At 47.9% G+C, this 25,757-nt stretch overlaps 1 protein-coding gene across 1 annotated transcript in view; it reads left to right on the forward strand.

Annotated features, from left to right (window-relative positions):
* The first annotated feature begins 447 nt into the window (after window positions 1-447).
* The window catches only part of sdc3 (syndecan 3), a 28,549-nt gene continuing 3,239 nt past the window's right edge, over window positions 448-25,757 (forward strand). The window contains exons 1-4 of the mRNA XM_040188725.2: window positions 448-969; window positions 20,636-20,723; window positions 23,182-24,002; window positions 24,511-24,700. Of these exons, the coding sequence (XP_040044659.2) occupies window positions 916-969; window positions 20,636-20,723; window positions 23,182-24,002; window positions 24,511-24,700 (1,153 nt within the window). The 5' untranslated portion in view covers window positions 448-915. The remainder of the gene's footprint in view (window positions 970-20,635; window positions 20,724-23,181; window positions 24,003-24,510; window positions 24,701-25,757) is intronic.

The raw sequence follows: 25,757 nt of genomic DNA on the forward strand, positions 1-25,757 counted from the left end.
TAATACGCGTCGTTGCCAGGCGACACAAGTAGGTTACCGTACCGAGTCGAGCATAAATGCATTAATGCTCGTTACGTAGACTCAGGTGTGACCGTGCGCTCCAGCGACGTGGTCGAGGCTCAGCCAATCACGGCGAGGCACCGCCGGCGACCCAGCCGATCGTGACGTGCAGCCGATCGCAACCACCTGAGACGCCAAAAGCAAACCGAGCCACGACCCGTCAAACGGTACACGGCTGCAGCGGGGGCGCACACGTTGCGTGTGTGTGTGTTTGTGTGTGTGTGTGTGTGTGTGTGTGTGTGTGTGTGTGTGTGTGTGTGTGTGTGTGTGTGTGTTTATGCCCGGTTTAAGGGCTGCGCGAGACTAAACGAACTGCAGGGGGCATCCTCGCCCTTCTTCGCGGAGATCACAACCACTTATCCGAGTCTCGTATGCATTGCGAACACACACACACACACACGCGCGCGCACACGCACCCCTCCTTCTGCCAGACTCCCAGGCCAAGCAGCGTCGCCATACGGAACATCCTGCCCTCATCGGAGAGAGGGGGAGGAGAGAGGGAGCCCGAGAGTAGAGAGAGAGAGAGAGAGAGGGAGAGAGAGAGGGAGGTCTGGCGTCTCGCGGTAGTAAATCTATCAGAAGCTCAAGTGAAGGAGACAGAGGACAGAAGAGACCTGAAACCGGCAGCAGCTCGAGAAGCCTTGGATTAATAAACGCTCCACTAGAAGGACGGACGGCGGCGGGGACGCGCCGCGCGCACTGAAGTTGGGACACGCTACCGAGACAACGACAGCAGCCGGAGCAGCTTCTGTGCCCTCCCGCCACCTCTCCCTCTCCCCGACCCCCCCTTCCTCCCTCCCTCCCTCCCTGATCCCCGTGGAGGCACCGGGACGCCGTGCCCGCGCACCCCTGACCATGAAGCTGCCTTGGCTATGGGCGCTCGCGGCGCTGCTCGCCCACACGGCCACGGTAAGCGCGAGCCTCTAGTGTCCTTTTGTTAACCGGAGAGCGGTGCGCACAGCCGCGCGGGGCATTCAGGCTCCATGCGTCTGCGTGCATGAGCGCGCGCGTGTATGTGTGTGTCTGTGTGCGTGCGTGCATTGCAGTAGAATATCATCAATGAGACAGTGACGCCCGGGGGTCGAACCTACTTATCATCCCTCATTGGACGACCGTAACTCCCCGCGAGGGGGGCCGGCGACTCCCGTGCACCCCCCACCTCCGGTTGTACGCACACACACACACACACACACACACACACACACACACACACACACACGAAGACACACACCAGCCTTTGTGTCTCAGTGTCGGGGTTTATTGAGCCCCCCCGCCCCCCTTCCCAAACCCCTCTCCGAGTCAAGAGGTGCGTGCATGTGTGTGTCTGTAATTAGCGGGTAATCTCTAATTGAGCTTAATTACAGGTCTTTGTGCGGAGCCTCGTAGACGAGCCCGCTCCACTTATACCGCGGCTTCAACGACTTTATAGCCGAGTGGTCGCGCTGCAGGACGTGTGTGTGTGTGTGTGTGTGTGTGTGTGTGTGTGTGTGTGTGTGTGTGTGTGTGTGTGTGTGTGTGTGTGTGTGTGTGTGTGTGTGTGTGAGAGAGAGAGAGACGGAGGTGGGGTTGTTCCAACCTGGAAGGTGCGCACACTCCCGTAACTAACAGATAACGGCGGCCTCACTGTCCGGACGCCTGAATCCAACCGGGGGCTTCCTCCCGTTGTGACCAGTGGTGTGTGTGTGTGTGTGTGTGCGCGCGTGTGCGTGTCTGTTAAAAGTGGGTGGGGTAACGAGCACGTTACCGGCGATGCGGTGCGCGAATGGAGGCGCGGATGGAATGATGTCATCGGGATTCGCGCGAGGGGAGGCTGGTTTAGGAGTACGCGAAGCTCCCACCTCCCTCTCCAGACACCTCATCTCCGGAACCATCCGCACCCCCCCCCCCCCCCCCCCAATAGCACGCCCACACCTTCCGTTACCGACGAGTCCGAATTTGTCCTGTGAGGAGGAGGAGGAGGTGGAAGAGGAGGATGGGAGCGCGTTGAATCATTGAGAGAAAAGGAAGCGTGCTTAAAAATAGCCCGAATCTATTTTGGAATGTAAATGAACAGGAAAACAAGCCGATAGAAGCTTTCTGGTCTGTGTTACTACTACGTGGAGTTTACTGTTCACGGGACTGCGTTATGTTACATTCATCACCCTCGTCCTTGCTAGAATGATAACTTAAGGTCTTTTCGTTCTCCTGCGCCAAAATCTAAAAAGTGTTGAAAAAGTACCGCCATTTATACTGAATTGGCTAAAACTGCAAAAACTCAAATTTCAATGGTCCCAAAAAAATTCTAATAATTACGGGCATTGACATGCAGTGAACACCTGAGGCTTTGAAGGCCCCCTCAGGGTCTGCGGCCCAGGGGCAGGCGGTTACCTTCCCTAATTACCAGGCGGGGCAGTGAGTGGATGGCATCGTTTTCACTTTGTGAGTCTGTGTGTGTGCGAGTACTTTTCAGTACTTTGTCAGTCCCAACATTTTACAGGCAGTTGAGGGCGCCGGAATTGGCGTCTCGACCGGTGTGATCCGGCTCATTGTCTTTGCTTGGGCCAAATATTTGTATTGTCAACATATTGGAGTTCCTTTGTGCTGCTTCAGCTTTGATGCTTCACTGGTTTTAACAGAGATTTTCAACACAAAGCGCGCACACACACACACACACACACACACACGCAGATTATTACCGGGTCAGGTTGTTCTTTGTCGAAGATCCTTGGCATCCAGTTGACCTAATCTGTCTCTAAGTGCACGGATGGAGACAGGTGTGACACATATAGAAACATGCACACACTTAAGTGAACCTTGGGTTTGGAGCGCACAGACTGGTACCACACACACACACACACACTCACATGGACACACACTAAAACATCCACTAACACACACTCACACACGTCAACGGTCAAATAATTGCAAGACTCACCTCAAGCAGCCCAAGCCTTGATCGCACACATGACCTCACGGTCAGCTGCATCTGCTGACGGCCTTTCTTTAGAGGCCTCTTGGCTTGAAACCAACTGACTCTTTGTGTGTGTGTGTGTGTGTGTGTGTGTGTGTGTGTGTGTGTGCGTGTGTGTGTTTCCTCTGACGAGTGATGCCTGGTGTCATGTCTCCGGGGGTATTTCCTGTTATCGGTCTTGTGACATAATTTCCGGTGACTATATTTTACATGGGAGACCGATTTTCCCACAGACATCTGTTGTAAACCAAAGCCTTTGTGTGTGTGTGTGTGTGTGTGTGTGTGTGTGTGTGTGTGTGTGTGTGTGTGTGCGCGCCTGCATCCATCTGCCTTCTCGAGAGCGCTGACTGCCCATCTGTCTGTGTGGGCTCAAAACTAGTGAATCTTCACTGCCACAAACTTGTTCTCGCCCTCGCTCCTTGAAAAGTGTGTGTGTGTGTGAGAGAGTGTATTTTTGGCGTAAAAGTGCTGTGTTCTTGTGGATCATGTTTAACTCACAGAATGAATCAGTGTTTTGTACCTCCGATAGCTGACAAAGCCCCCCATAGAGAGGCAGAGAAGGAGCAAGAAAGAGGAAATAATAGCCGGAGCGCGTCGTATCGGGGGAGAGTGTGGAATGTGAGAGGCGATTTGACACAGGAAGTGGGTACTTCTCACTCTCCTGGAGGACAATCTCCCCTCACACACACACACACACATGCAAACTGCCAGGTAAAAACCAGCCGTGTTGTGGGAGAGGCATTTCAGGTGTGTGTGTGTGATAGGATGCGTGTGTGTCACCTTCTGGAGAGGAAATTAAAAAGGATCCAAGTTCATTTCCGGCGCTGCATTCAAAAGGCCGCCGTCTGGCAGTGAGCGCGGACCGAGGGAGAGAATAATGAGGGCCTTCCCAGCCTTTCCTCTCCTCCCTCTTGGCTATTTATGTGCATGTGTGTGTGTGTGTGTGTGCGCGTGCGTGTGTGTACACATGCTGCTCACTCATATCTGAAAGCAATTTCTCATCACATGGCAGATGCGCCGCATCCGACTAGAATGAGCTCTTCTTTCTCACGGAGTGAAGAAAGTTTCAGAGCGGCTTTCAGCTCGGAGGGAATGAAATTCCCCATTAGCTGTTGGGCTGATAGCGGCGTGGGGAGACGGACGGAGGCCGTCTTCCACAATACCGGCTATTTCCGTGCGTAACGGGAGCTCAGGAATTGCACTAAATGCTCAGCACCCGAAGAGAAGGTTACACATCAACATGAGTGATGATAAATCGCAGGCCGTCATTATTGTCCCTGAGGGAGATCAAAGGACATTCTAAACTAAGGCTAGACCTTTTTTTAATCTCCAAAGCGTGCTCATGAGTGAACCCATATTTGTACATATCACATTACAGTATTTCTTATATTCCCGATATTCCCGCCGAGCTGCAGTGTGTTTGCAGAAGGTTCCAAAGGTTCACGTCCGTCTGCCAGCGGAGGCGCGGTTTTCACCTCGTCACTCCGGCGCAGGCATCCCTCCATCGGCTACCAGGGACGCTCAAAAGTCAACATTATATCTTAGTCAATATTTGTCAGGTTGACGTAGACGTGCCGGCCCCCATAAAGGGTTGGAAGAAGTCCCCCCTCGCTGAAGAGTTTGAAGGAGAACTTATAGTGTAAAAATTGAGTACCTATGAACTTCCTACCCTCATTTCCTCATTAATCATTTGGATTTAGATGCCCAACCCCAAAGTAGTTAAATATAGCTCCAATTCAACCGGCTTAAACAGCAAAATGCTGCAGATATATTGTTGCTTAATGATGTATTAGTCACAGGGGACCATTCCTGCAGAATTCGAACGATTATTTTTTACAGTTTATGTCAATTTAGGGAATAATAATTATCCCACTTAAGGCTTTCAAAGGCAGTTTCTTTTACGTGAAAACAATGTAATTTTACATTGTTGTGTCGGTATTTTTCGCTGAAATAAAGGATCTTAATGCATTTTACCTACGGATACTGAGTCAGTGTTAATGTCTCCGTTCACACTGACAGTCGCATATTAGAAAGTACCTGTTTTCTTCAATCATTTGGCTTCACAACATTGTGCAACACTGAGCCTCCCCTGTGGAATGTGTTCACGTCAACCCTCGAATTAGAAAGAACGCAGTTACAGCCGGAATTCGTCCCACTGGAAACGTTTGGCTCCTCTCGTCGCGACCAGTAACGCACGCGTACACACACGCACACACACACACACACACTCAAGTGTGGGCATGCATTGCTCTCATATACGCACCAATTAACAGTAACTAAATTCCTGATTATCTTACATGCACGCACACACACACACACACACACACACACACACACACACACACACACACACACACAGTGACGGTACTACTAAATTGTTGCGGTGCTGTGCTGCATTTTTGTTGATTCAGTGAGTCAGAGGGAGACGGAGAATGCTGGAGGTGTTTTAGGTAGGTCAAAACAGGCTAGAAACACAGCGTAGTGTAGATGCTAAACACACACACACACACACACAGTCTCCCTTGCAGTAATTGGGCAGCGCTGTGCAGACATACTCGCATACATATTCTCTGGAGAGGGGGGGGGGTTAGATGAATATAGAGAGAAGAAGACGGAGGGGAGTGTGTGTGTGGGGGGGGAGGGGGAGATGGAAAAAAAGGGAGGTGTACAAACCACTGGATAATGAGAAGGAAGGAAAGAGTGGAGGAAATGAGTCGGAGAGAGCTAAGGATGGAAAAAGAGTTGGGGATAATGGCGAGATGAAGCTAGAGGGTTGAGCGGGAAGGAGAGAAAGAAGGGAAAACGATTGAGCGGTAGGGAGAGGACGGGAGATGGAAGGGGGGGTATAGATGGGCGATGGGGATGGACAGAGGAATACGGAGCCGGGGGTGGGAGGATGGAGGGTTGTCGAGTGAGTGGGGGGAGGGAGGCGTGCATGCGCCGCTCGCTCCCAGGAGACCGTGCTCTACCTGCTCTCAGCGCCCGTTGCCATGACAACCAGCATGGCTGCCGGTGTCACGGCTTCATTCGTTACTTTTCCCCGCTCCGTCCGCTCCGTCACCCCTTTCTCCCTTTTTTAATTCTGTTTCTCATCATCTCTGTTGCCTCTCTCATATCACATTCTCTATTTTTATACTCTTTTCCTTCTTCTTTCTTGCTTCTACTCCCTCCTTTCCTCCTCTCCCAGTCCTCGGTCCCACTACATTAAATTAAAAAGTACGGTGTGTGTGTTTGTACTATTACAGGACTCTAAATTAGAGAGCATAAACGCAGTATCGGCTTCCCAAAACCACCAAGCATCTGGAGATTTCTGTGTGTCTGAGCTTTCGCTGTGAACGAAAACCTCAGGAACAGGGCGACTCTTTTTCACTAACAAACCTGTGTGTGTGTGTGTGTGTGTGTGTGTGTGTGTGTGCGTGTGGGTGGACAGAATGAGAATCCTGGATGCCGCCATCCAGGATACGCCGCTGAGACAATGTTATAATCTTTCGCTCGTTTTATTCATATAGATATTGTTTCTCGTCCCATGAGTGACTCTCTCCTTCCTTTGCACGTTCCTGTAACGACGGGGTCAATTAGTTCAACAAAGGGCCGGACGGGGCAGGGTCATGCAGAACCGAAACCCAACGCGGCCCAATGGGACAGCTGGAATGTGCATTTCCTGGCAGGCGACTGATAAGAGCGGTCCAAGGCTGCGATGCGTCCCAATTAGACCCACAGCGTCTCCATGTCACCTCCAACACACAACACAAGCTTGTTGATGGTCATTCTGTCAGCAACTTTACTCCGTTTTTGTCGCTGGAGCTACTCTAGCCTCGAATGATGGTGCAGTTAAATGTGATAACTGTGTCCATTAGTGGAACATTAGGCGTGATTGTTCATCCTTGACCTTGGGAATAGCGGATTGACCAAGGCCCACTTACTAGCTTCTCCTGGAGCATCCAGCCATTTCAAATGGTCTTCATCGGCTTTTGGAGTTGTCAAAGAGATGGATCCATGATGAGTAGACAAATATTTAGTCAAACCCCTTGATTGTTTTGTCAAAGGATTTAAACTGCTAACAATTCTCATCGTCAATTGTTTGTCACAAATTTAGAAAAACGTCCGAGCATTTGGGGTCCTCTAAAGGCTTTTGTGATGCTGACCATCACAAAGGCAGCAAACCACTTTGTTTCCAGGTTTCCAAATTTCTCTCACTGTCAATAATTGTGCAAAAATCCTTTCCTTCTCCTTTGCTTTTTTGGTGGGTACCGTGCACATGAATAAAACAGTTCTGTAAAGGCAAGTTAGCCAAAATGCTATTTATAATCTGTAGTCCCTGGACAAATGAAGCCACCTTAACATCACAATATAAGATTAAAAAGAAAAAAAAAGTGATGCATTATAACTTGGTTGGTTATCTTCTATGATCTCTTCAAGCGGTCACTTTGGGGAACTCCTTTAACTCTCGGGTCCAGTCGGCCATTAGCGACCCCAGATCTTCCCCCGCTTTTGAAGCTCTGGTTGAGGAACCCGTTTCCTTGGCTGCATGTCATTGGAGGAGACATTTTTCACTTCCTCTGGCTTGCAAATGCCATCGCTGTTCCTCTGGAAGCCCATCTCAGAAAATGGCCTCTTTGGTCACTCAAAGCCCGCTAAGTCTTTTTGCACCTTAATGGCGGCAGCGGGAGTGCTCGTAAAACGGGGACACGGGGGAAGAAAGAGCGTGCGTCGCCCCGGGGGAAGGCCTGTAGGGTGCTGCAGGCAGAGGTAAAGATCAAGTAAAACCGGAAAAACGTTGAGACAAATCTAGATGGAAAGGATTTTATACGGCCGTGTTTGTGAAAGTCCTTCACTTTCCCCAAGAGCTCTCATGTCTCACGGTCCAAGTGCTATGAATCACAGATAGATTTTAGGAGAAGCATGCAATAATACGATTAGATATATAAATGTTTTGACGTCCAATTTGTCATCGTTTCATCTCTGATCTTGTCAGCATCAGTGTCCGTTTTCAAAAACAATCTTCATGTCATCTTTTTCTCTGATATCGAAGAGATCTTGTTAGTTGTGATTTACAGATCTCCATTTCTGATGAATACATTTCATCAAAGCTGAAATAAAATGGATTTCAGTTTTACTTTTGATATGTGCCGGTCTTATCTGTGGGCAGCGGCATTTCATCATGATTTTATCAAGACTCACACTGTGATGGAGATCTACTCGGTTGCATACTGATGTAGACAATCTCCGTGTGTGTGTGTGTGTGTGTGCGTGTTTGTGCACTTAAGTGGTCACTGGTTGATCATCTGATTTTAGGACGGACACAGGAAATGAGTATTTATAGATCCGGCCTTCAAGCTTTAAGTCCGGAGGGATCTTCTTGTGTTGCACAAAGGGGGACTTTTATACATACGGAGGCAGAGAAGTCGGAGAAGGAGACCGAGGAGGCTGCTTGTGCGAACGAGAAGTACTGTGTGCGGAGAGCATGTGACTGTATGTGTGCGTTTTAATTATTTAGCCCGGCGTCCCGACAGAGGAGGGAACGAGGTCAGGAGCTCATTGCTGCAACGTTTTTCCTCTCTCCATCAATCCATCTCTTCACCCTCCACCCACCAGCCCTCCTCCTTCCCCCTCTTCCTCCTCTTCCTCCTCCTCCTTCTCCGTAGCTGAGCTCCGTAGAGCTCCTCTTTTTATCTGCCTGTTTTAATAAACAGGAACTTAGTAACAAAAGGCTTCCCACATGTTACTCATGTCCCCTCAATTATGGGCAAGTCATGAGGGAAGAACATCGATCCAATTAAATGCAGACGCTGAAACCCGCTGTGCGCGCGCCTGTGTGTGTGTGTGTGCGTGTGTGTGTGTGTGTGTGTGTGTGTGTGTGTGTGTGTGTGTGCGTGAGAGAGTTTGTGTCTTTGTGTGGAGTCTCTGAAGTAAACCTTTGAACCCCGGTACTTTAAGGGGCTCTTTCAAAGGCGTTTGCAGTTTGAACGAGCCAGCTAAGCTAATGAGCTGTGTGTGTGTGTGTGTGTTTGTGTGTATGAGTGGGTGTGGAGGGGAAGAGAGGATAAGAAGTGTGTGTGTGTGTGTGGTTGGGAGGGAAGGGGTTCTGTAATATTGCCTGGTGGTTACAGCAAATTCTCTTTCCCATAGGGCCTTTCTATAAATGCCTCCACACAAACACACACACACACACACGTTGCGGCAGCAGGTGATTCATTCCTAATCTTTCCTTCCAACAGTTCAGGATTAGCCCTAATCTTAGCCAGCAGAGACCCAGGTCTGAAAGGCTGACTGACATTGACAGTGTGTGTGTGTGTGTGTGTGTGTGTGTATTAAGCCGTATGTGTTTCATGATAATTGCCGTCCCATGTTGGACTGAGTGGGTATGATACTGAGGTAACGTTAGATATACACGTGACAGATTGACAGGTCACACGCTATTGAAACATTAGGACGAGGAGGCGCTGAGGAGGTGCATGACTTCTTTTTGGCTTTGATTCCTTTTCTAAAAATAAAAAAATTAGGTCACTCACTGCGGTTTTATTTAGTTGGGTTAAAGTTTTAAGCCGGTGACTTAACAATTACTTTCATCAATCTGTCGATCCATCGAAAGCAATGCAAAATGTTCAGCATTGACCAAGATGAAAGCATTTGAAATAATTTGGGGCAGGAAAAAGATACACAGACATATAAAGCAAATGTCTGTCTTTGCACATAATTATGCTCCTGTATGAATAATAAGCTTAATATTAATATTGTAATAATGTTTCAATAAGCAGACTTTGAGTGTTGAAATTGCATTTCTGCTCCACAAAGGTTTACTTCACCAGAATGTGTCTTTACTATTAGAATCTGAGAAGTTTTTCCTCTCTCCTTCTATACTTTGCTGCTGCACACCAATTTCCATCGGGACCAAAATAGTTTTGAGGTTCAAGCCTCATGGCAGCCTGGTGGTTAGGAGCCATTCCAAAACCATGATTACAAGGTCACCAGTTTGATTCCATTTTTCTATTTTTACTTTTTTTGTTGTTGCGTTTTCTATCCCCTCATTTCCTGTAATGCCCAACCCTGAGGCCAAAGCCTAATTTCAACCAGACATATTTGGCGTAGTGATCACCGAACATGAATTATAATCTCAACAACCTGATCGAAGCAGAAAAGGCGGGTTAGAAAAAGTGATTTGAGATGGAGTGAGAGAAGATTTGAAGAGAATGAAAGGGGAATGAGGTCAGAGGCAATCACAGACAAAAGTGAAAATGAAGGAGAGGTGGAGACAAAGGTGCAGCACACCAATATAAAACAAGAGAGAAGCAGATTGGATAGGAGAACCAAAAGTAGCAGATGTGGAGAGGCAAGGAGACCAGAGACAGATTATAATTTGTTAATAAGAGAGAGAGAGAGAGAGAGAGAGACATGCACTCTGTGGTGGTTTAGCAGACCTGTAAAGAGCTTAGAGCAGCTGAGACAGATTGAATGGGGAGAACAACCTGGACGGGATTACACGAAGCAGAAGAGACGGGAGGGCTGTAAGAGGAAGAGGGTATCGTCGCCCATATATCTCCCCGTCTTCCAGTTACACGTCTCCACTGGCTTTACTCCCAACTCTGACCTCACCGCCACTCGGAGGGCTCCAAAAAAACCCCACTCTTTAATTAAAGCGAGTCCTCGGTATCGAGGAATTAACGATCACCGGTTGTTATAACAAGTACTGCGGAGCTAATCTACGTGTTAGACAACCATTCTCAAGCCATTAGTTTCTTAAATCCGCCTCTTAATTAATTAGTCAGTGAGGAATGTTGCCTGCAGAAGGACGAAGCTTTCTCCCTACTGCTGAAGAACAATCAGAGATGGATTAACACACTCCCACCTGAAGCTCAGCATTATATTTATTCTTCAGCTGAGGTGATTCAGTGCAGGCTGAAGGAAGATAACGTTGCCTGAATTGCAACAGGGAACTCCTGTTCCGCACATTTCACCCATACATCCTCATTATCTGCTTGCTTACACCAACCTGCTTAATGCATTTGTAAAGCTGACAATTGGTGATTTGAGGGGGTCGCTACGTGTTGCCGTTGTTTATTGATGAAGCACTACGCCGACGCCACAGCAGGCGTGGCCAGATACGGTCCGTAAGCACAGGTTTTTATTCTAAAAACAGGCGTGATGACAATTTTCCTCATGTTGTTCACCAAGAAAGCAAATAATCTTCTGTAGCTCCGTACGTCCATTAGCTGCAAAGCAGCGCAACCAAAGAGTGACTTTCTCTGCTCGAATAATTCATTTGAACATTTTAAGAGGCCTGAAGATGAAAAAGTGTCACATATTTTACAAGAGAAAGCCTGGTTTCATCAATAATTCAGGTTCCACGAGAAAAGAAGTCTTAAAAATATAGTGTCTCTTGGGGGAGTGGGAGGGTTAAACATCTTGTGATCCCTTTGGTGGCTCCTGATGACAGGCCCACAGCCTCTTATACAATCATACCGCATGACGCAAACTACAAAACTACATCCGCCGAGACAACACACCAGCCATTTATTGAAACGGATCTGGACAAAGCAGATGTCTCACTGCCTGATGCCTCACAGGCTCATGATTCGTTAGAGTCTTCTGACAGTGATTCATGTGGGACAATCAGTGTCCCGCGATAAACATCCGATCGGGTCACGAGCAATAAGTCTGCGTGGCCCATTAGGACCGAGGGCATGCGCTGCTCTCGCCTTATCACAAACCGGCCCGATTGGTGTTCCACATCAAGAGCCGTCGTGATGCACCAAGAGTCTATCGACTCTCTCTGGGTGGCGCTCGCTGTCCCTCGGCGCACGCAGTCATTGGCTAAATAGACATCAGCGAGAGTCAGTCGAACCAATGGGAAGGAGCCAAAAGAGCATCGCAAGGTCAGCTGCTCAGGGTGCCCCTGGAGCAGCAATTTGTTTACCTCCTGTCTGTCTGTGTGTGTGTGTGTGTGTGTGTGTGTGAGAGAGAAATAGTGGCACGGCATGATAATGATATGCATCATGCCCTCTGCACACACACGCAGTCGCAAAGGTGCGTCTTTCCATTCCAGATTGAATTACACAGGGCTGATTGGATTTTTCTCCTCTGCATCGGAGACAAAAGCACTTCTCTCCTGCACCCGCCCTCCCGCCCGGCCCCACTTGCCTCTGGGTCCATCCACCCCATCCTCACGCCTTGCTTCTTCCTCTTGAGGATTCTCCATTTGCACCTTTTACTCTCTGAAGCCTTTCGTGCATCGATTCCTCCCCCGTCTCTTTGCTCAAAGCTTTTTTTTGGGGGGTTTAACAAGTCGCATGACCGTCATTACCCTGATTACACGAGCTGTAATTATGTGATGCCGCCTTGTGATTCTCATCAATGTTTGTGTGCAGAAAATGTGATTGCCATTTCCTGTGTACGTGTGTGTGTGTGTGTGTGTGTGTGTGCAATTTGCTTATAAGTGCGCTTTAAGGTTTTCGATTCGGGGCTGAGAAGGGACCATTGATTACCGTTCCTGAGTGTACTCTGAGTGGCCCTCTCTCTCGCTCGAGGCTACACAAAGGCATCATGGTCCGCCGGGCGCTCGCTCTCTCACACGCAGCCACATTTCTGAGCCCCTTTTGAAAAGTTCCATAGAAACACGAGAAAAGTTCCAGCCACAGGCGCCACGCCCTCCCACTGGCACCGCAGAAATGGGCCCATTGAGCTGGGCTGTAATCACACGCAAACACACACATGCACATAATTCGGCATTCAGCCTCCTTCCTTCTGCTCGCTCTCCGGCACTTCATAGAAGCTGCCACAAAAACACAGCCATGACCCACCAGCGCACCAGCAGCGTCCGCTGCAACATGCACACACACACACACACACACACACACACACACACACACACACACACACACACTTGCCCTCCCTCTGCACCATGGACAAATCTTGTAATACACACCGCATAAGCACACAAAGACACGGTGGCGTACTGTGGAGTGTGGGAGCAGCAGTTGTGTCAGAATCTCAAGGCATTTCTGGCAACAGGACAGTGACACACACACACACACACATTCACAGTCTCTACCTCTCTCTCTCTCTCTCACTCTCTCTCTCACTTGGAGATGCATGTTTCATAAGGTCATATTTAATGGAGGAGGATTCCATGCAGAGAGGCCTTGTGTGTGTGTGTGTGTGTGTGTGTGTGAGAGACAGTTAGCATTGAGATGGGGTCTTTAATCCTGTTGGATTGTCAGATTAGTGTAACAGCTGGGTCCCACATACAGATATACGTCTCTCCCTCTGTATCACCCCTCCTCCCCTATATACAACCAAGAGATGAGTCGATCTGCAGCTTTAGTGTGTCTGTCTGTGTGTGTGTGTGGGGCGGTCTCACAGCTCCAGTCCATTACACGGTTTGGGGCCGGCGGATGTGTCACTACACAGTCATGTGATATCCATTGAGTCTGCGGCGAGTTTCTGTGTCAGCTGCTCGTTCTGGAAGAGATTGTGGGACATTACAGGTTAAGCACACAGTATTCATTCATACTAATTACTGCTGAGATCCTTGTGATTCTGGATGTGGCTTATTGGGCATCACCTGTGGTTACCGTGGTAATGGTCAGCGTTGTTAAATACTACAACAAACACTCCTCGAGCAGCTACTTAACCAGAAATACAACAGAAGAGCAGCCGGCGTATCCGTTTACAGTGCAGCCAAACAAACGCAATTTGTTTTGAATGAATCATTCGTTAACTAAACATTTCAATCGCGACCTCATTCCACACTGCTCACGGCCACAGAAAAATCCCCCGAATTACGCTTTCATCATGAACCATGCCAGTGTGCCCCGACCCCTGAAACCTAAACTTTGGCTTTCCCATGACTCCTTCACAATAAAGGCGCTCCTTGAAAACTGCATTAGCTGCATTCTGATATTACTGCAGACGAGTGGGGCTGATATCGATCGGATGAGATTACATAACACAGGTGTGCATGCGCTGTTTCCCGTGATTCCAGAGTGCGTGTAGGCTAACCATCCTGTGCAAATGCACATATTGTTAGCAAGAGGTCAAAATATCAGCTTGTCAGGGAAAAACGATTCCCTACAAAATCAATGAAGATTCTATTTGATCAGGTGATTTATTTCAAGTGAACCTTAGTGTCTCAATTTTAGGTTGCATCATGAGCTCCATGATCAATTCTATAAAAGAGGGAGGGCTAACGATGAAGCAGATGCAAAAGCCTTTGACTGATTTAAATGAATGCTAAGCTACGCTTGAAGGTACACCGAACATTGCAATGAAGGCATTTGAGTCTAGTGTTTTGTGCAGACACATATAGATAAAGATCGAAAGCCTTTCTGCATGAAAAATGACTTAATCTGCATGAAAACTGACTCAAATGGCCTTCCACTGATCCAGCTGCATGCCTCCATTCTGCACCTGTTCTCTCCATGCAGTTCTCTGACCGAGCCATTCACTGTACCGTATACCATATTTAGCATTTCCATTGGGTCGTTCATCACTTACATCTTCTTTGTCCTCCATAACTCAGGGGAGAAAGATCATATTCGGTGGGGTAATATTAGAGCTTGGATGCTTTTCAGGTTTGGTTTGGTGCTGCACCGAGACAGCTTTAGGGCCGCAGCGAGCTGGAATAATAAACTAGAGCCCATGTAATGACACCCTCCCACAGGTTTTGTTTCTGGAAGTGATATGGCCGGCGTGGCCGCGATGTGGATCAGCCACAGAAATGCTATCAGGAATTTGATCGTCGGAAAAAGACTAAAAATAGTGGAGGGACGAAAGTGGGGGTTTCGCTCATTTCCTGGCTGTTGTACATGCAAATGTTTGCAGGTTTTCACATTCATTGGTCGCAGGGATCACTCTTGTGTGAAAAACTGGGACAAACATGCCGGAGAAGAGCAGAATGTGTTTTAGCAGAGGGCTAAATTGCAGTTTCTTCTTTCCCACTCAGTGCTCCTGGAAGCAGCACGTCCACAGGCCTCTTTTTACTGTTTAATTCAAGTCTTAGATTAAAAAACAACGTAGGCACAAATAAATAGCGCACTTTTATTTTGTATAATACCCCAAAATAGGCAAACACTGACACAAAAGAATATTTTGTAATAATCCCCATGCAGTCTCAGTTAATACAAGACACCCATAACGTCTTCTTTTAAACAGCTAATCAGTGAGAAATTGCTCAGTGGGTTCCTTCATGCAAACAAAAAGGGATGCTGCAGCTGTTACAGAAGAGCATCTCTTAACACTCAATGGTTATTTAACTTAGAAATCTGGAGCTGTTTTTACAGGGTTTACGGCTGCAATACTCCCAATTTCACAGACATTAAGACTATGGCAGTAAATTTATGCATTAGGAATAGAGGTGGAAAATCACTCTGATGGATGCTCGGTGGTTTTGACCCACAGGGCGAGGATTGTTATAAATCATTTATTGGATGCAGTCTTCTTGTTTAAAGGCGCAATCCATGATTTTTTTTGCGTCACTGCTGATAGTTGAGATTAAAATCCCGCTGTGTGGAAATTCCAAACCCTGTCAGAGCGTCTTTGTGTGTTGTGTGTGAGGGCTCATTGACACACTCAGTGTTTCTGTCCTTTCTGTGCTAATCTCTGCTGAAGGTGGCAGGTGTCTTAACCAGGCCATCACCTGGTAACCTACTCACACGCTCCAAACACACACGCACACACATTGCCTGCCCTGCATCTCGCTCACATCTCCTTGTCTGCTGGCCATCTGACTGTGAGTGTGTTAGCGTCGTGGCTGGCCGCCATCCAACATCCCCAGCTGGTAGGAGACGAGGAGCAGGACGGGGAGAGAGAGAGAGAGAGAGAGACGAGGTGGAAAAGCAAAAGACGGAGGGAGATTAGAGGTCACCACTGACAGGCGCGGGATTCCACTCCGTGAAGAAAGATGGGTCTGGAACAGAAAACAACCGGCTGCAAGTGTGCGAGTAGCCGGAGGTCATGTGCCGCGCAGTCCGACCGATTCCGGATGAACAGAGAATTATCAAAGGCCCGTCGCTCTGCCCCCGTTATCAGTGTGGCTCTTCTCTGGAGGGAAGCAGACACATAAACGGCCGTCAATCAGCAGCTGCTCCATGAAGCGACCTGAGCCGCAGGGAGGGTTGGAACGTGGCCCCTGAAGATGCATTTTACCCGCGTCGTACGGCTCATTGTGGGTCTCACATTTCCGCCGGATGATTACTGTTTTGTAGCCAGAGTCCTCTTGATGTGTTGAAGTGCACGGTTGATGTGCACTTTAGCTCTTTAGCTCAGTCAGGACACCCACATCGAAGTTGAAGCCATTTGTTGCAACAATAACACACGTTTCGTTTGCGGATCCGGCTCTTCTCTTGTGAAGAGACGGTTATGAGCCAGACAGGGAATTGAATGTACGACTGCCTGACTGAACTTCGAGAGGTTGTCAGCCCGACATCTGAAGAACTGCTCGGATGCTTTATTCATTTGGAAAAGAAAAACAAATAGTGTTTTTCACACCGGTTATATTTATTGTTTCTGAACTCTCTTTTTATCTAGCTTTTTTTCATGTGACTGTGGTTTGCTGAGGTTTAGAGTTGGATTACCTTTTTTTTTAAGGCCATAATTTCGGTAATGCCACGTGAGAAAACCGTGTCGTTGATTTAATGCTTCCTGAATGGTGCAATGGTAACGGACGTCCCTCTGCTCCTTCGCCCGTGTGGATGCAGTCAGTGATGGCTGGTTAAAGGAGCGCTACTCATAGAAAGACTGTGCCAGAAAGCAGAGGCAGTATTCAAAATGATTCTTCACAGTTTGCGGAGCTCAGAAACGCTGCAGCAGTCGAGAACATTTACTCCGATAAAATCTCACATATTAAAAAACACAATTAACGATTATTTCTGTAAAGTGGGGCGGCATTGCGGCTACTGTATCAGGAGCTTAAGATGGTCGTGTGTGTGTGTGTGTGTTTGTGTGCGCGCGCCAGGCATTGTGCAGGAGCAGCAGCTTCTCGGGTTACTGAGGAATGCATTTGAAGTCAATCACAATGAAGCTCTCTATCTGCCCAGCTAGCCCTGAAGGGGATATCTGAGCTGAATCAGACCAGTCAGAAAATCAACCCAAAAAGAAAACCATCTTTGGGTTACAGACATCAAGCGTTCCTGTATGTGTGTGTGTGTGTGTGTGTGTGTGTGTGTGTGTGTGTGTGTGTGTGTGAAACCTGGTCTGGTGAATTGGTGTGTCTATTAACGACCTTTGCCTCCTTTTGTTACTAGACTTCCTGCATCTTAGTATTAGCTGAGCTCCATGCCCCCTTTGTTAAAACACACCTGGTTCTTTATTTCTCCCACACGCAGGCTGCTAATTGTTACGTAATCACACACACACTCACACACACACTCCGACAGGTTACCAGTCTAATGTCAAACACTCCACACTCGCATATCTTCACTCTGGTCTTAAATTTAAATCTGCCACGATCCAGAGTGGCAAGTTACTATTTGCGAAAACCGCAGCCTCGTCAGCACTGGTGTGAGTTCCATCGTGCACAGGACGAAATGAATAGTGCAACGCACGTCAGCTTCAGATCAAGTTTCTACCTGGGTCACCGCTGAAGTTGCAACCCCCATCAGAGGACGCACCTGTGCTGACTTTGTCACAACACGCCAATACTTAACAAACACAGATTCTATTTCTGCCGCCTTTTTTACCGTCCTTGAATTTGATGTTTCTCCATCTCGTTTAAAAGAAGTATACATAATTATATGTGTGTATATATATATATACACACAGCCCAACGCTCCCAGATTGTTTTAAAATGACTCCAACTGGCACCACATGTCTTACAATGCTTTGCTTCATATGCTGCCAAAACCCAGGATTGCATTCAATCTGCAGATCCAGTAGAGTACGGCTGTCATCTTACGCTTTCCTTTTATAACAAACGGGAACAAAATGCAGCGGAGTAAGGAAATTGGGGGCAACATACAGGCGTTTTTTGGCCCCGGGTTAAGTGTGCGGTGGGAAGGAGCTTGTTCTGTTTCGTTGTGGTTTGTTAGCTGTGTGGATTGAGACAAAATGCAGAGCTGGCCCTATTCGAATCACTCGAAACACACACACACACACAGGTCTAAGGGGCACCACAAACACAAAACCTGTGATTATATCCATTCCGACACACACACTCTAACTACACGCAGTGACGCACACTTTGCCCACCATTGCGTGAATTGACACGTAGAACATCATCTCATGAATGAAAAATGTGGAGACACAGAGGCTGTTACATATTACTGGTTAAGGTTGGGGTAAACAGTGCAGGGGACTCGTAAAGGGGCCCCCGGTGAGGGCTCGGGTGTGTGTGTGTGTGGGGGGGGGGTCACACCGAGCTATGGGTGCTTGCCTCTAGATAGGAAATGTGAATTTAAGATTAAAAGAAACCAGGGCAAGGACGGGGATACACTGGCACAGGGTTTGTGGATGCAGAGGGGAGACGGAGAGAGGCCGAGTGGGAGGGACAGATAGAGAGAGGGGAGCTGGAGGAGTAGACTGTTTTGATGTTGGTTTTTAGGATTGTTTATTTGACGTTACATAACACCCATCCTTCTGCAGCTGGAGCTCTTGTATGCATGCGAGAGGGTGTGTGCCGATGTGCGCGTGTGTGTGTGTGTGTGTGTGTCTGGTAGCTTCTCGTGGGAAGATGGGATTCTCTGTGAAAGGCAAAGGTTGCCAATAGCAACGGCATTCATTGTGAAACTGATCCTTGGAATACAACACACACACACACACGCACACACAGATTGGCACCATGCTTGCACCGAAGCGTCTTTTCAGTACTTCTTCAGTACTTCCTAGGTCATGATCACCAGGCCTTCACACACACACACACATACTCACTGTTTCACATACACATTTATTCCCAAAGCGTGATGCACGCACACTTTCATCCTTCCGCTTTGTGAGGCCCATATCCTCCAAACAACTTCAAGTCAATACCATTTTCATGAGGTACATACAGCGTTTCAACTCCACCTCACGCTGAGATGTGATGGACGGAGGTTCTCGGGTTTCTAGATTCCATTATGCTTTTATTGGCTTTTAAAGGCATCGGGTTTCCTGTGTCTGGAGCCGAGGAGGAGCCTCTGCCTATGTGTGTGCACAATTAGCATCACAGTGGCCAGTAAAGACACATCCCTGCAGGGCCCCAGGGTAGCTTAAGATTGCTGAGGAGATAAGGTTGTTTTTTGTTAAATTTGCAGCAGTGCACTGACTGTTTTCCAACACCTGGGGAAAAAGCGAGCTTGTTGTTCTCGGCATTGCGACATTGTACTACTTAGCTCTTTAGTGATCTGAATCTGACCACAGAATTCAGTGATGTATCTTCCGCAGGTAAAACCATACTTGGAAATGTAACTGAGAAGCAGATAAATATACTGAAATAGTCAAATTAAATGGCAATATACAAACAAGTGAAAATCATAGAGGACACTGGTTTAACTTGAGTGAATGTCAATGACATTCACATTTAACATCGCGAAAGACATCTAAGCAGAGACAACCAGCATCCAAAAAGAATTTATTTGCTTGCAAATAACTTAAAATGGACCGTTTTCAGCAGGAGCAGTACTCGTGTCCTGTGGAATGCACTGTGGTGTGAACCCTATCTTTGTGCAGCAGCACGGGCGGTCCCTCTTGATAGCAGTGTTAATTGACCCCTTTGTGATGGGAGAGAGAAAGATGAAGGAGGTGAGTGAAGAGGAAGGAGGGAGCCCGCCTCAAACTGACCAGAGGCCGAGGTCACTCACTTCAACGACTCGTCTCTCTTACGTGAGCCTGACCGCCGCTGCGCTTTCCTCTCACAGTTGTACATGAAAATATGTCTGGATTAAGGTGCAGCGATGAGCAATGATCCGTGAGAGACAGTTTGGCGTTGCAGCTGTGAAGATGTGCAGGAGGAGCTTTTCAAAAGGAGCTTGGTCACGGAGCATTTAAGTCCTTTCTCTCGGGTCACAACGGTTGCGTAAAAATGAGATGAGGACAGTCACACTGCTACCATCACTTTGGACTTGTAGTCTTCTTCACTGTTTCTCTGACATTTAACAATTTAGTGCAAATAGTTGATGTACTGGCTGAACATTTGGTGCCTTTCTCTTTTTTATACGAGCAGAAAATTCAAGTCTTTTGGTTTCATACTGTTGGTTGGACCAAATAAGACATTTCGCTTTGGGATTATCAAATGAGAAATCTTCACTATTTACTAACATTTATAGTCAAACAATAAATTGATGAAACAACTAACTGATTTATGAAATGGAATTGCGAGCACATGAGCCTCAGTTCAAACGCTGTTTCCCCATCTCCTACTTTGCAGGCTGAGCATCACTGTAAGCAGCGACTGAATGAACCCCCTCTTTCCTTAAAAGCTTTGATGTTCCTCTGCCAAAATCCCAGTTTTAGATGAACTCATTAAATATGCTCCTCTATGGAGCCTCGGACGGACAGATGTTGCCCTGTCCTCCATAAAGCTCCCTTCACCACCCGCGCGTGTGTCTGCGTGTGCGTGTAATCTGCCAAAGTGGTTTCTCTATTCAAATCAAGTAACCAACGGCCCAGTTTTTCATGACAAATAACTCTAATCTCTGTCGTCTGTGTCCCTCCCAGGGACAGACCCCGCCTATCGACGACGAGGGCTCAACGAGAGACGAGTTCTTCGACGATGAGGACCTCTACTCGGGTTCCGGCTCTGGCTGTAAGTGTGCGTGTGCGTGTGCGTGTGTGTGTGTGTGTTGCACACTCACACCCTGCTTTATTCAAACCCGACAGCTGCTGGGTTTCAATCTGCTGACCCCAAAGTCCCAACCCCCCACACCCGCTCCGTGTCTGTGAGTTATGGCCGCTCATGTCGCCCCCCCCCCCCCCCACTGGCCGCGCACACATTCGCCCAACGGATTTATTGCACCTTTTAAACACAGACACAACCTCACAAACGAACCGCGACCCGGGCAGAAGTTCCCCTACATCTTATTTGCTCTAATAAGATTACAGTCCACACAGATTAGGCCGTTGTGTGCACCTATTTGCGGGCGCATGTCTGCGTTTGAGTGAGCTGCCTCGCCGCGTGTGTAGGAATTACCTACTTAAGCGTAAATCTCGTTGGTGTAGCTCAGCCTGATTTTATGATCTGGCGGTTGAATCCCCCCCCCAGCATGGCACTTCTTATTGAGCATTATTCGGTTAAGGCTAGCGGCGAGCGCGCTCGAAATAAACCAGAAAAATGCAATCAGTTGAGTGCAGATCTATGGCAGCTGCGTCTTCAACCACTGCTGTAACGTTTGAGTGAATGAACCAAAAGCCCGATTACCCCCGGAGAGACCTTTGGGTTGTGACCTATGTTTTTCACTCACGATAGTTTAATCCATGCACTGGCTCTGTGTGGCTAAAAGGCAGTTTTGTAAAGGTTTTTTAGCTGAATTAGCCCTGTTAGCTATGTTAGCCTCACACACCGAAGGACAAACTGGTTCACTTTGTCCCTTTGCCAAGAATCATAAATAAATACATACATACGTGCATGAAATTGTTTTACCTATGCCAATGGAGAGAAGATCAATTCCTAATCCTTAGAGGAACAGCCCCACCAGCAGGTTAAGAAGGAGCCACGAGTTAGTCAATAAAGGTATAAAACCCGAGAAGATTTTCAGAGAGTGTGAATCACTGAACTATGACACGCCTAATAGAGAATACAGTAATAAAGAAACACAACACATATTAGGCTGACGGCTCGGGGAGTGTTTGCAAAATTATCCTTGGACGGACAGGCACACACACAAAAACACACACACACACACACACACACACTAAAGCACCCACGCGCAAACAAAATCTCCTGAAGAAAATAATAATTACAATTCAGAGCAGGAGAGTGCAGCAGAAGCACCCAGCAAGGTAGAAGCTGCTCTGCAAATTGCTTTATCTCGAAAGCTAATTTACAACAGACAGATGCATATTTTGTGTCTCCGCTGCGTCAGAGCGATGCATGTTGAGGCGCCTGATAAGTTCAACAGAAGCTACATTGTTCGAGTTCATTTTTCGATATCCTTTCCTACTCCTCTGTCAGCCTTCATGTCTTTGTGCCTGTAAATTCAATTTGTTTCTCTTTCAACCCCAAAGAGCTTCCCTGCTATAACAAAATGAAAGGCGGTATAATGCTATTATAAGATTTAAGGAGAAAAAGGATTAGTCTGCACCGTCGTGAATACCTCCTCTCCTCTTCTCTTTTCTCCTCTCCTCTCGTCCAGAGTATCACGTGCATCAACTTCACCTTTTTCAGAAACCAGTATTCTATTCCCATCTTCAGTCGGCGCTTTAACATAAATCTGGTGACGACAGTCCTGTCTCAGATGGTGAAACCTTCGTTCTGCGATACATGTTTGATTACGTTTAATATAGTGTTTGTCGATTACATATTGTGGTCAGGTGGCCAAACGAGCAGAAAAAAGCGGTCTGCTTGCAACAGCGTGTGATGGGGTGTATTGAATTTAAGATGAGAGGAGCCACTGCATTGATTTTACACAAAGAGTGTGTTTTGTATCATTTCTTCTGTAGAGCCTCATGAAACGAAATAGTAACACAGACCTCAAAAGAATGCTACGTTGGACATTACCAGCGTTGAGAAGGGACTCGCCCGGGGAGCTCGAGCGTTGCACGACTGGAAATGTAGTTTCCAGCCTTTTTGTTAAGCTTGGCCTCTTTACATATTTTTTTGTGGCTGTGCATTGTGGGTCCCACAACTTGCAGAAGGCCCTTTTGACAGCAGCCATTTGGACACAGCAGGGTAAACACACGTGTATTTCCTCATATGAGGGTGACATTCCAAAAGCTTTCCCCCCAGTGAAAGGAAACACAAAATGCCCGCAGTGCACCGCGCATGTTATAGATCCCAAGAATATCACCCAACACTACACCTGTTATTGATAACACAAGTGTCTGAAATGTTATTTTACACACCAGTAGAGAGTAAATGAGTGAGTGTTTGTTATATAGGGAGTAATGAGCTAATGAGTGTTTGATACACTGCTTGTGCGAGTGTGTAGACGCGTTGTGTGATAAAGGGGATGTGCGAATGAGAGAGACGTCTAAATGGTTTTTTACTCCCCAGCTGGTTGTGTTTTTTAATGAAGTCATTTCAAATCGTCTCTTCTTCTCTCCAGTTCCCGGGATCGGTTCTAAGCCGACATCGGCAGGTGTGTCCTTCACTACGGAAGAGCCCCTCCTCCTCTCCACCACGCAGGCCACCGGCCCCGCCCCCTCCGCCTCACCTGCAGCCGAGCCGAGCCCCAGCCCGGACGACCCCGCCGCCACCCTGCTGCCCCCCGAGGCCGACGGAGAGAGTGGTGTATTCTGGGAAAGGGAGATGGAGAAGGAGAAGGAGCGAGAGAGGGAGATGGAGCGACAGAGAGAGTTAGAGAAGGAGAGACAGAGAGAGCAAGAGAGGGAGAGGGAGAAGCAGTTGGAGAGGGAGAGAGAGAGGGAGCGCGTCCGAGAGATGGAGAGAGAGAAAGAGCGAGAGCGAGAGAGGGAGCGTGAGAGAGAAAGAGAGAGAGAGAGAGAGCGACAGAGAGAACGCGAACTGGAAAGAGAGAGAGAGCTGGAGCGAATCAGGGCCGCCGCCCAGACCACCCCCGCCCCACGGCCCCCCGCGGTGACCACCGTCCCGCCGACCAGCCCTGCAGAGGCCGCGCTGCCCACTGCCGGTTGGGACGACTTGAGCACCACAGAAGAAGAAGAGGACGTCTACCTGCCACCTGAACCCTCACCCTTTTCCCCCGGCTCAGACATGGAAACCACCACAGAGGAAGACATGTCCGCCACAACAGAGACCACCCCCGAGCCCACGACAACCGCGCCATCCACCACCGCCGCCACTGTCAAGACCAGGTGGCCCTTCAGGCCCAGGGTTCCCACGACAACAGCCACTTCGGCGGTGAAAACAGAGCGAACGACGCGTCCACAGCAGCCGACGGTTACACAGGTGAGAGTGACACGCAGCCGTCCCGCCGCAAGAAAAAAACTCAAAGTCAACGCCAGGAGGTAGAGAGTAAACAAATCCAAACCATAAGTGAGCTTCATACATTTACTACTGATGATTGATCTGACCCCGGACACCGGTCGGTACCAATCCACTGTTCAGCTCAATTATTCACAGACCAGAGCCGATTCAGCGAATGCCGTGTTTCTGTTCATTCGCAGTCGTCCCCAAGGGATGATGCTCGATGTCTTTGCGCTCGTCTGGTTTTCCACTTTATAATTAAGCTGCCAGATTTCATGAAGTGTGTTTACCGCTTTGGACATCATGAAACTTTCCGCCGAGCCGAGCATACAGAGGCTCATTGTTTCACCGGAGGAACATGTGCCATGGAAAGGCTCTGCGTTTGAGTTGGTTTGGATACGTTTCAGAGTAGTAGCTCCGCGGAACAAATGTGATTACATCAAATGTAGGTTTCCACTCTTTACTCTCCCTTTTCCTTCCCTTTTACCAGGAGGGTAACAATGAGGCGGGAGCCGCCGAGCCAAGCGGAGACTTCGAGGTCCGCGATGATCGGCGAAATGATCTCGGTCGAGGTGGGAGGCCAGCGGATCCCGATCTGACCGGCAACACGGTGGACGGAGGAAGCTCCGCCGCCCAGCTGCCGCAGAAGAACATCCTGGAGAGGAAGGAGGTCCTGATAGGTGAGAACATCGCTCACTTCCAGAGATGTTTTTTGTTTTCGTCCAAATATTCTATCACGCGGTTCTGCGTCTGTCAGATAAACCACTTGGTAGCCACCTCTTAGATCAACAGATTAGGCTCCCCCGTTGCCTCCTGTGGTCGATCCCTGCCTTCTGGGAGCTGCTGAGATAAACTGGCGTCACCTCGCTTCTCACGTTGTGCAGATTCATCACGATAACCGAATGTGCTACTTGGCCCAGTTTGACCCGTTGAGAACCAGCAATCCTCTTCTTGCCTTATCCAGCTCTTCCTTTTTCCCCATCATTTTCCCTCTGGGTGAATCCAATTTCTTTTCAAGTGGCCCCGTCTCCTCTTCCCAAAGAGCTCGTGTGAGGGACCAGCCAACTTGCTTGACCTGACTGGCTCTCTGTTTCTCCTTCAGCTATTCTGATTGGTGGACTGCTGGCGGTGGTTTTTGCTGATTTCCTGGTCATCGGTAAAGAGCAGGAGGCAACGGGCTTTAGACTAGACTGTGTGTGGGATAGAACCGTGTCATGACTCGTACATCCATGTATAGTGCTGTACATGTGTAGACACTGTATATATCTCTGATATATATATATATCTATATCTTTATCTGTGAAAGTAACACCGCAACAAATACAAGATGAACAGGGACGGGCAGGTACATTTACTCAATCTACTTTCTGTCAAGGTTTGGCAGATCATGAAGGTAAAATAGAAGTCAAGCATTGATTTTAATGCAAGAAATAGTAGGAAAAGACAAGAGTAGGGAATGCTTTGTTACATTATTTCAAATAGTCCAGCCTGTGGATTCAGATATTGGCATGGATGAAATAAGTAAACACCTCCCACACAATAACAAAGCATTCCTCAATCATTTTGGAAACAGGAACAGTTTGTTCTCCTTTTTGGCCTCAAAACTGATTAGTTTAACACAGAATAAAAAAAAAAATAAAAAATCTCATTTGATGACCGCACAAGCCGTTGCACGCAGCGGTCAAATGCAGCTGCTACAGATCGGGTACAGCAGCCCCACATTGGGCGAAAGCGCCA

Source organism: Gasterosteus aculeatus, chromosome 10 (assembly GCF_964276395.1).
Source record: "Gasterosteus aculeatus chromosome 10, fGasAcu3.hap1.1, whole genome shotgun sequence".
Lineage (NCBI taxonomy): Eukaryota > Metazoa > Chordata > Actinopteri > Perciformes > Gasterosteidae > Gasterosteus > Gasterosteus aculeatus.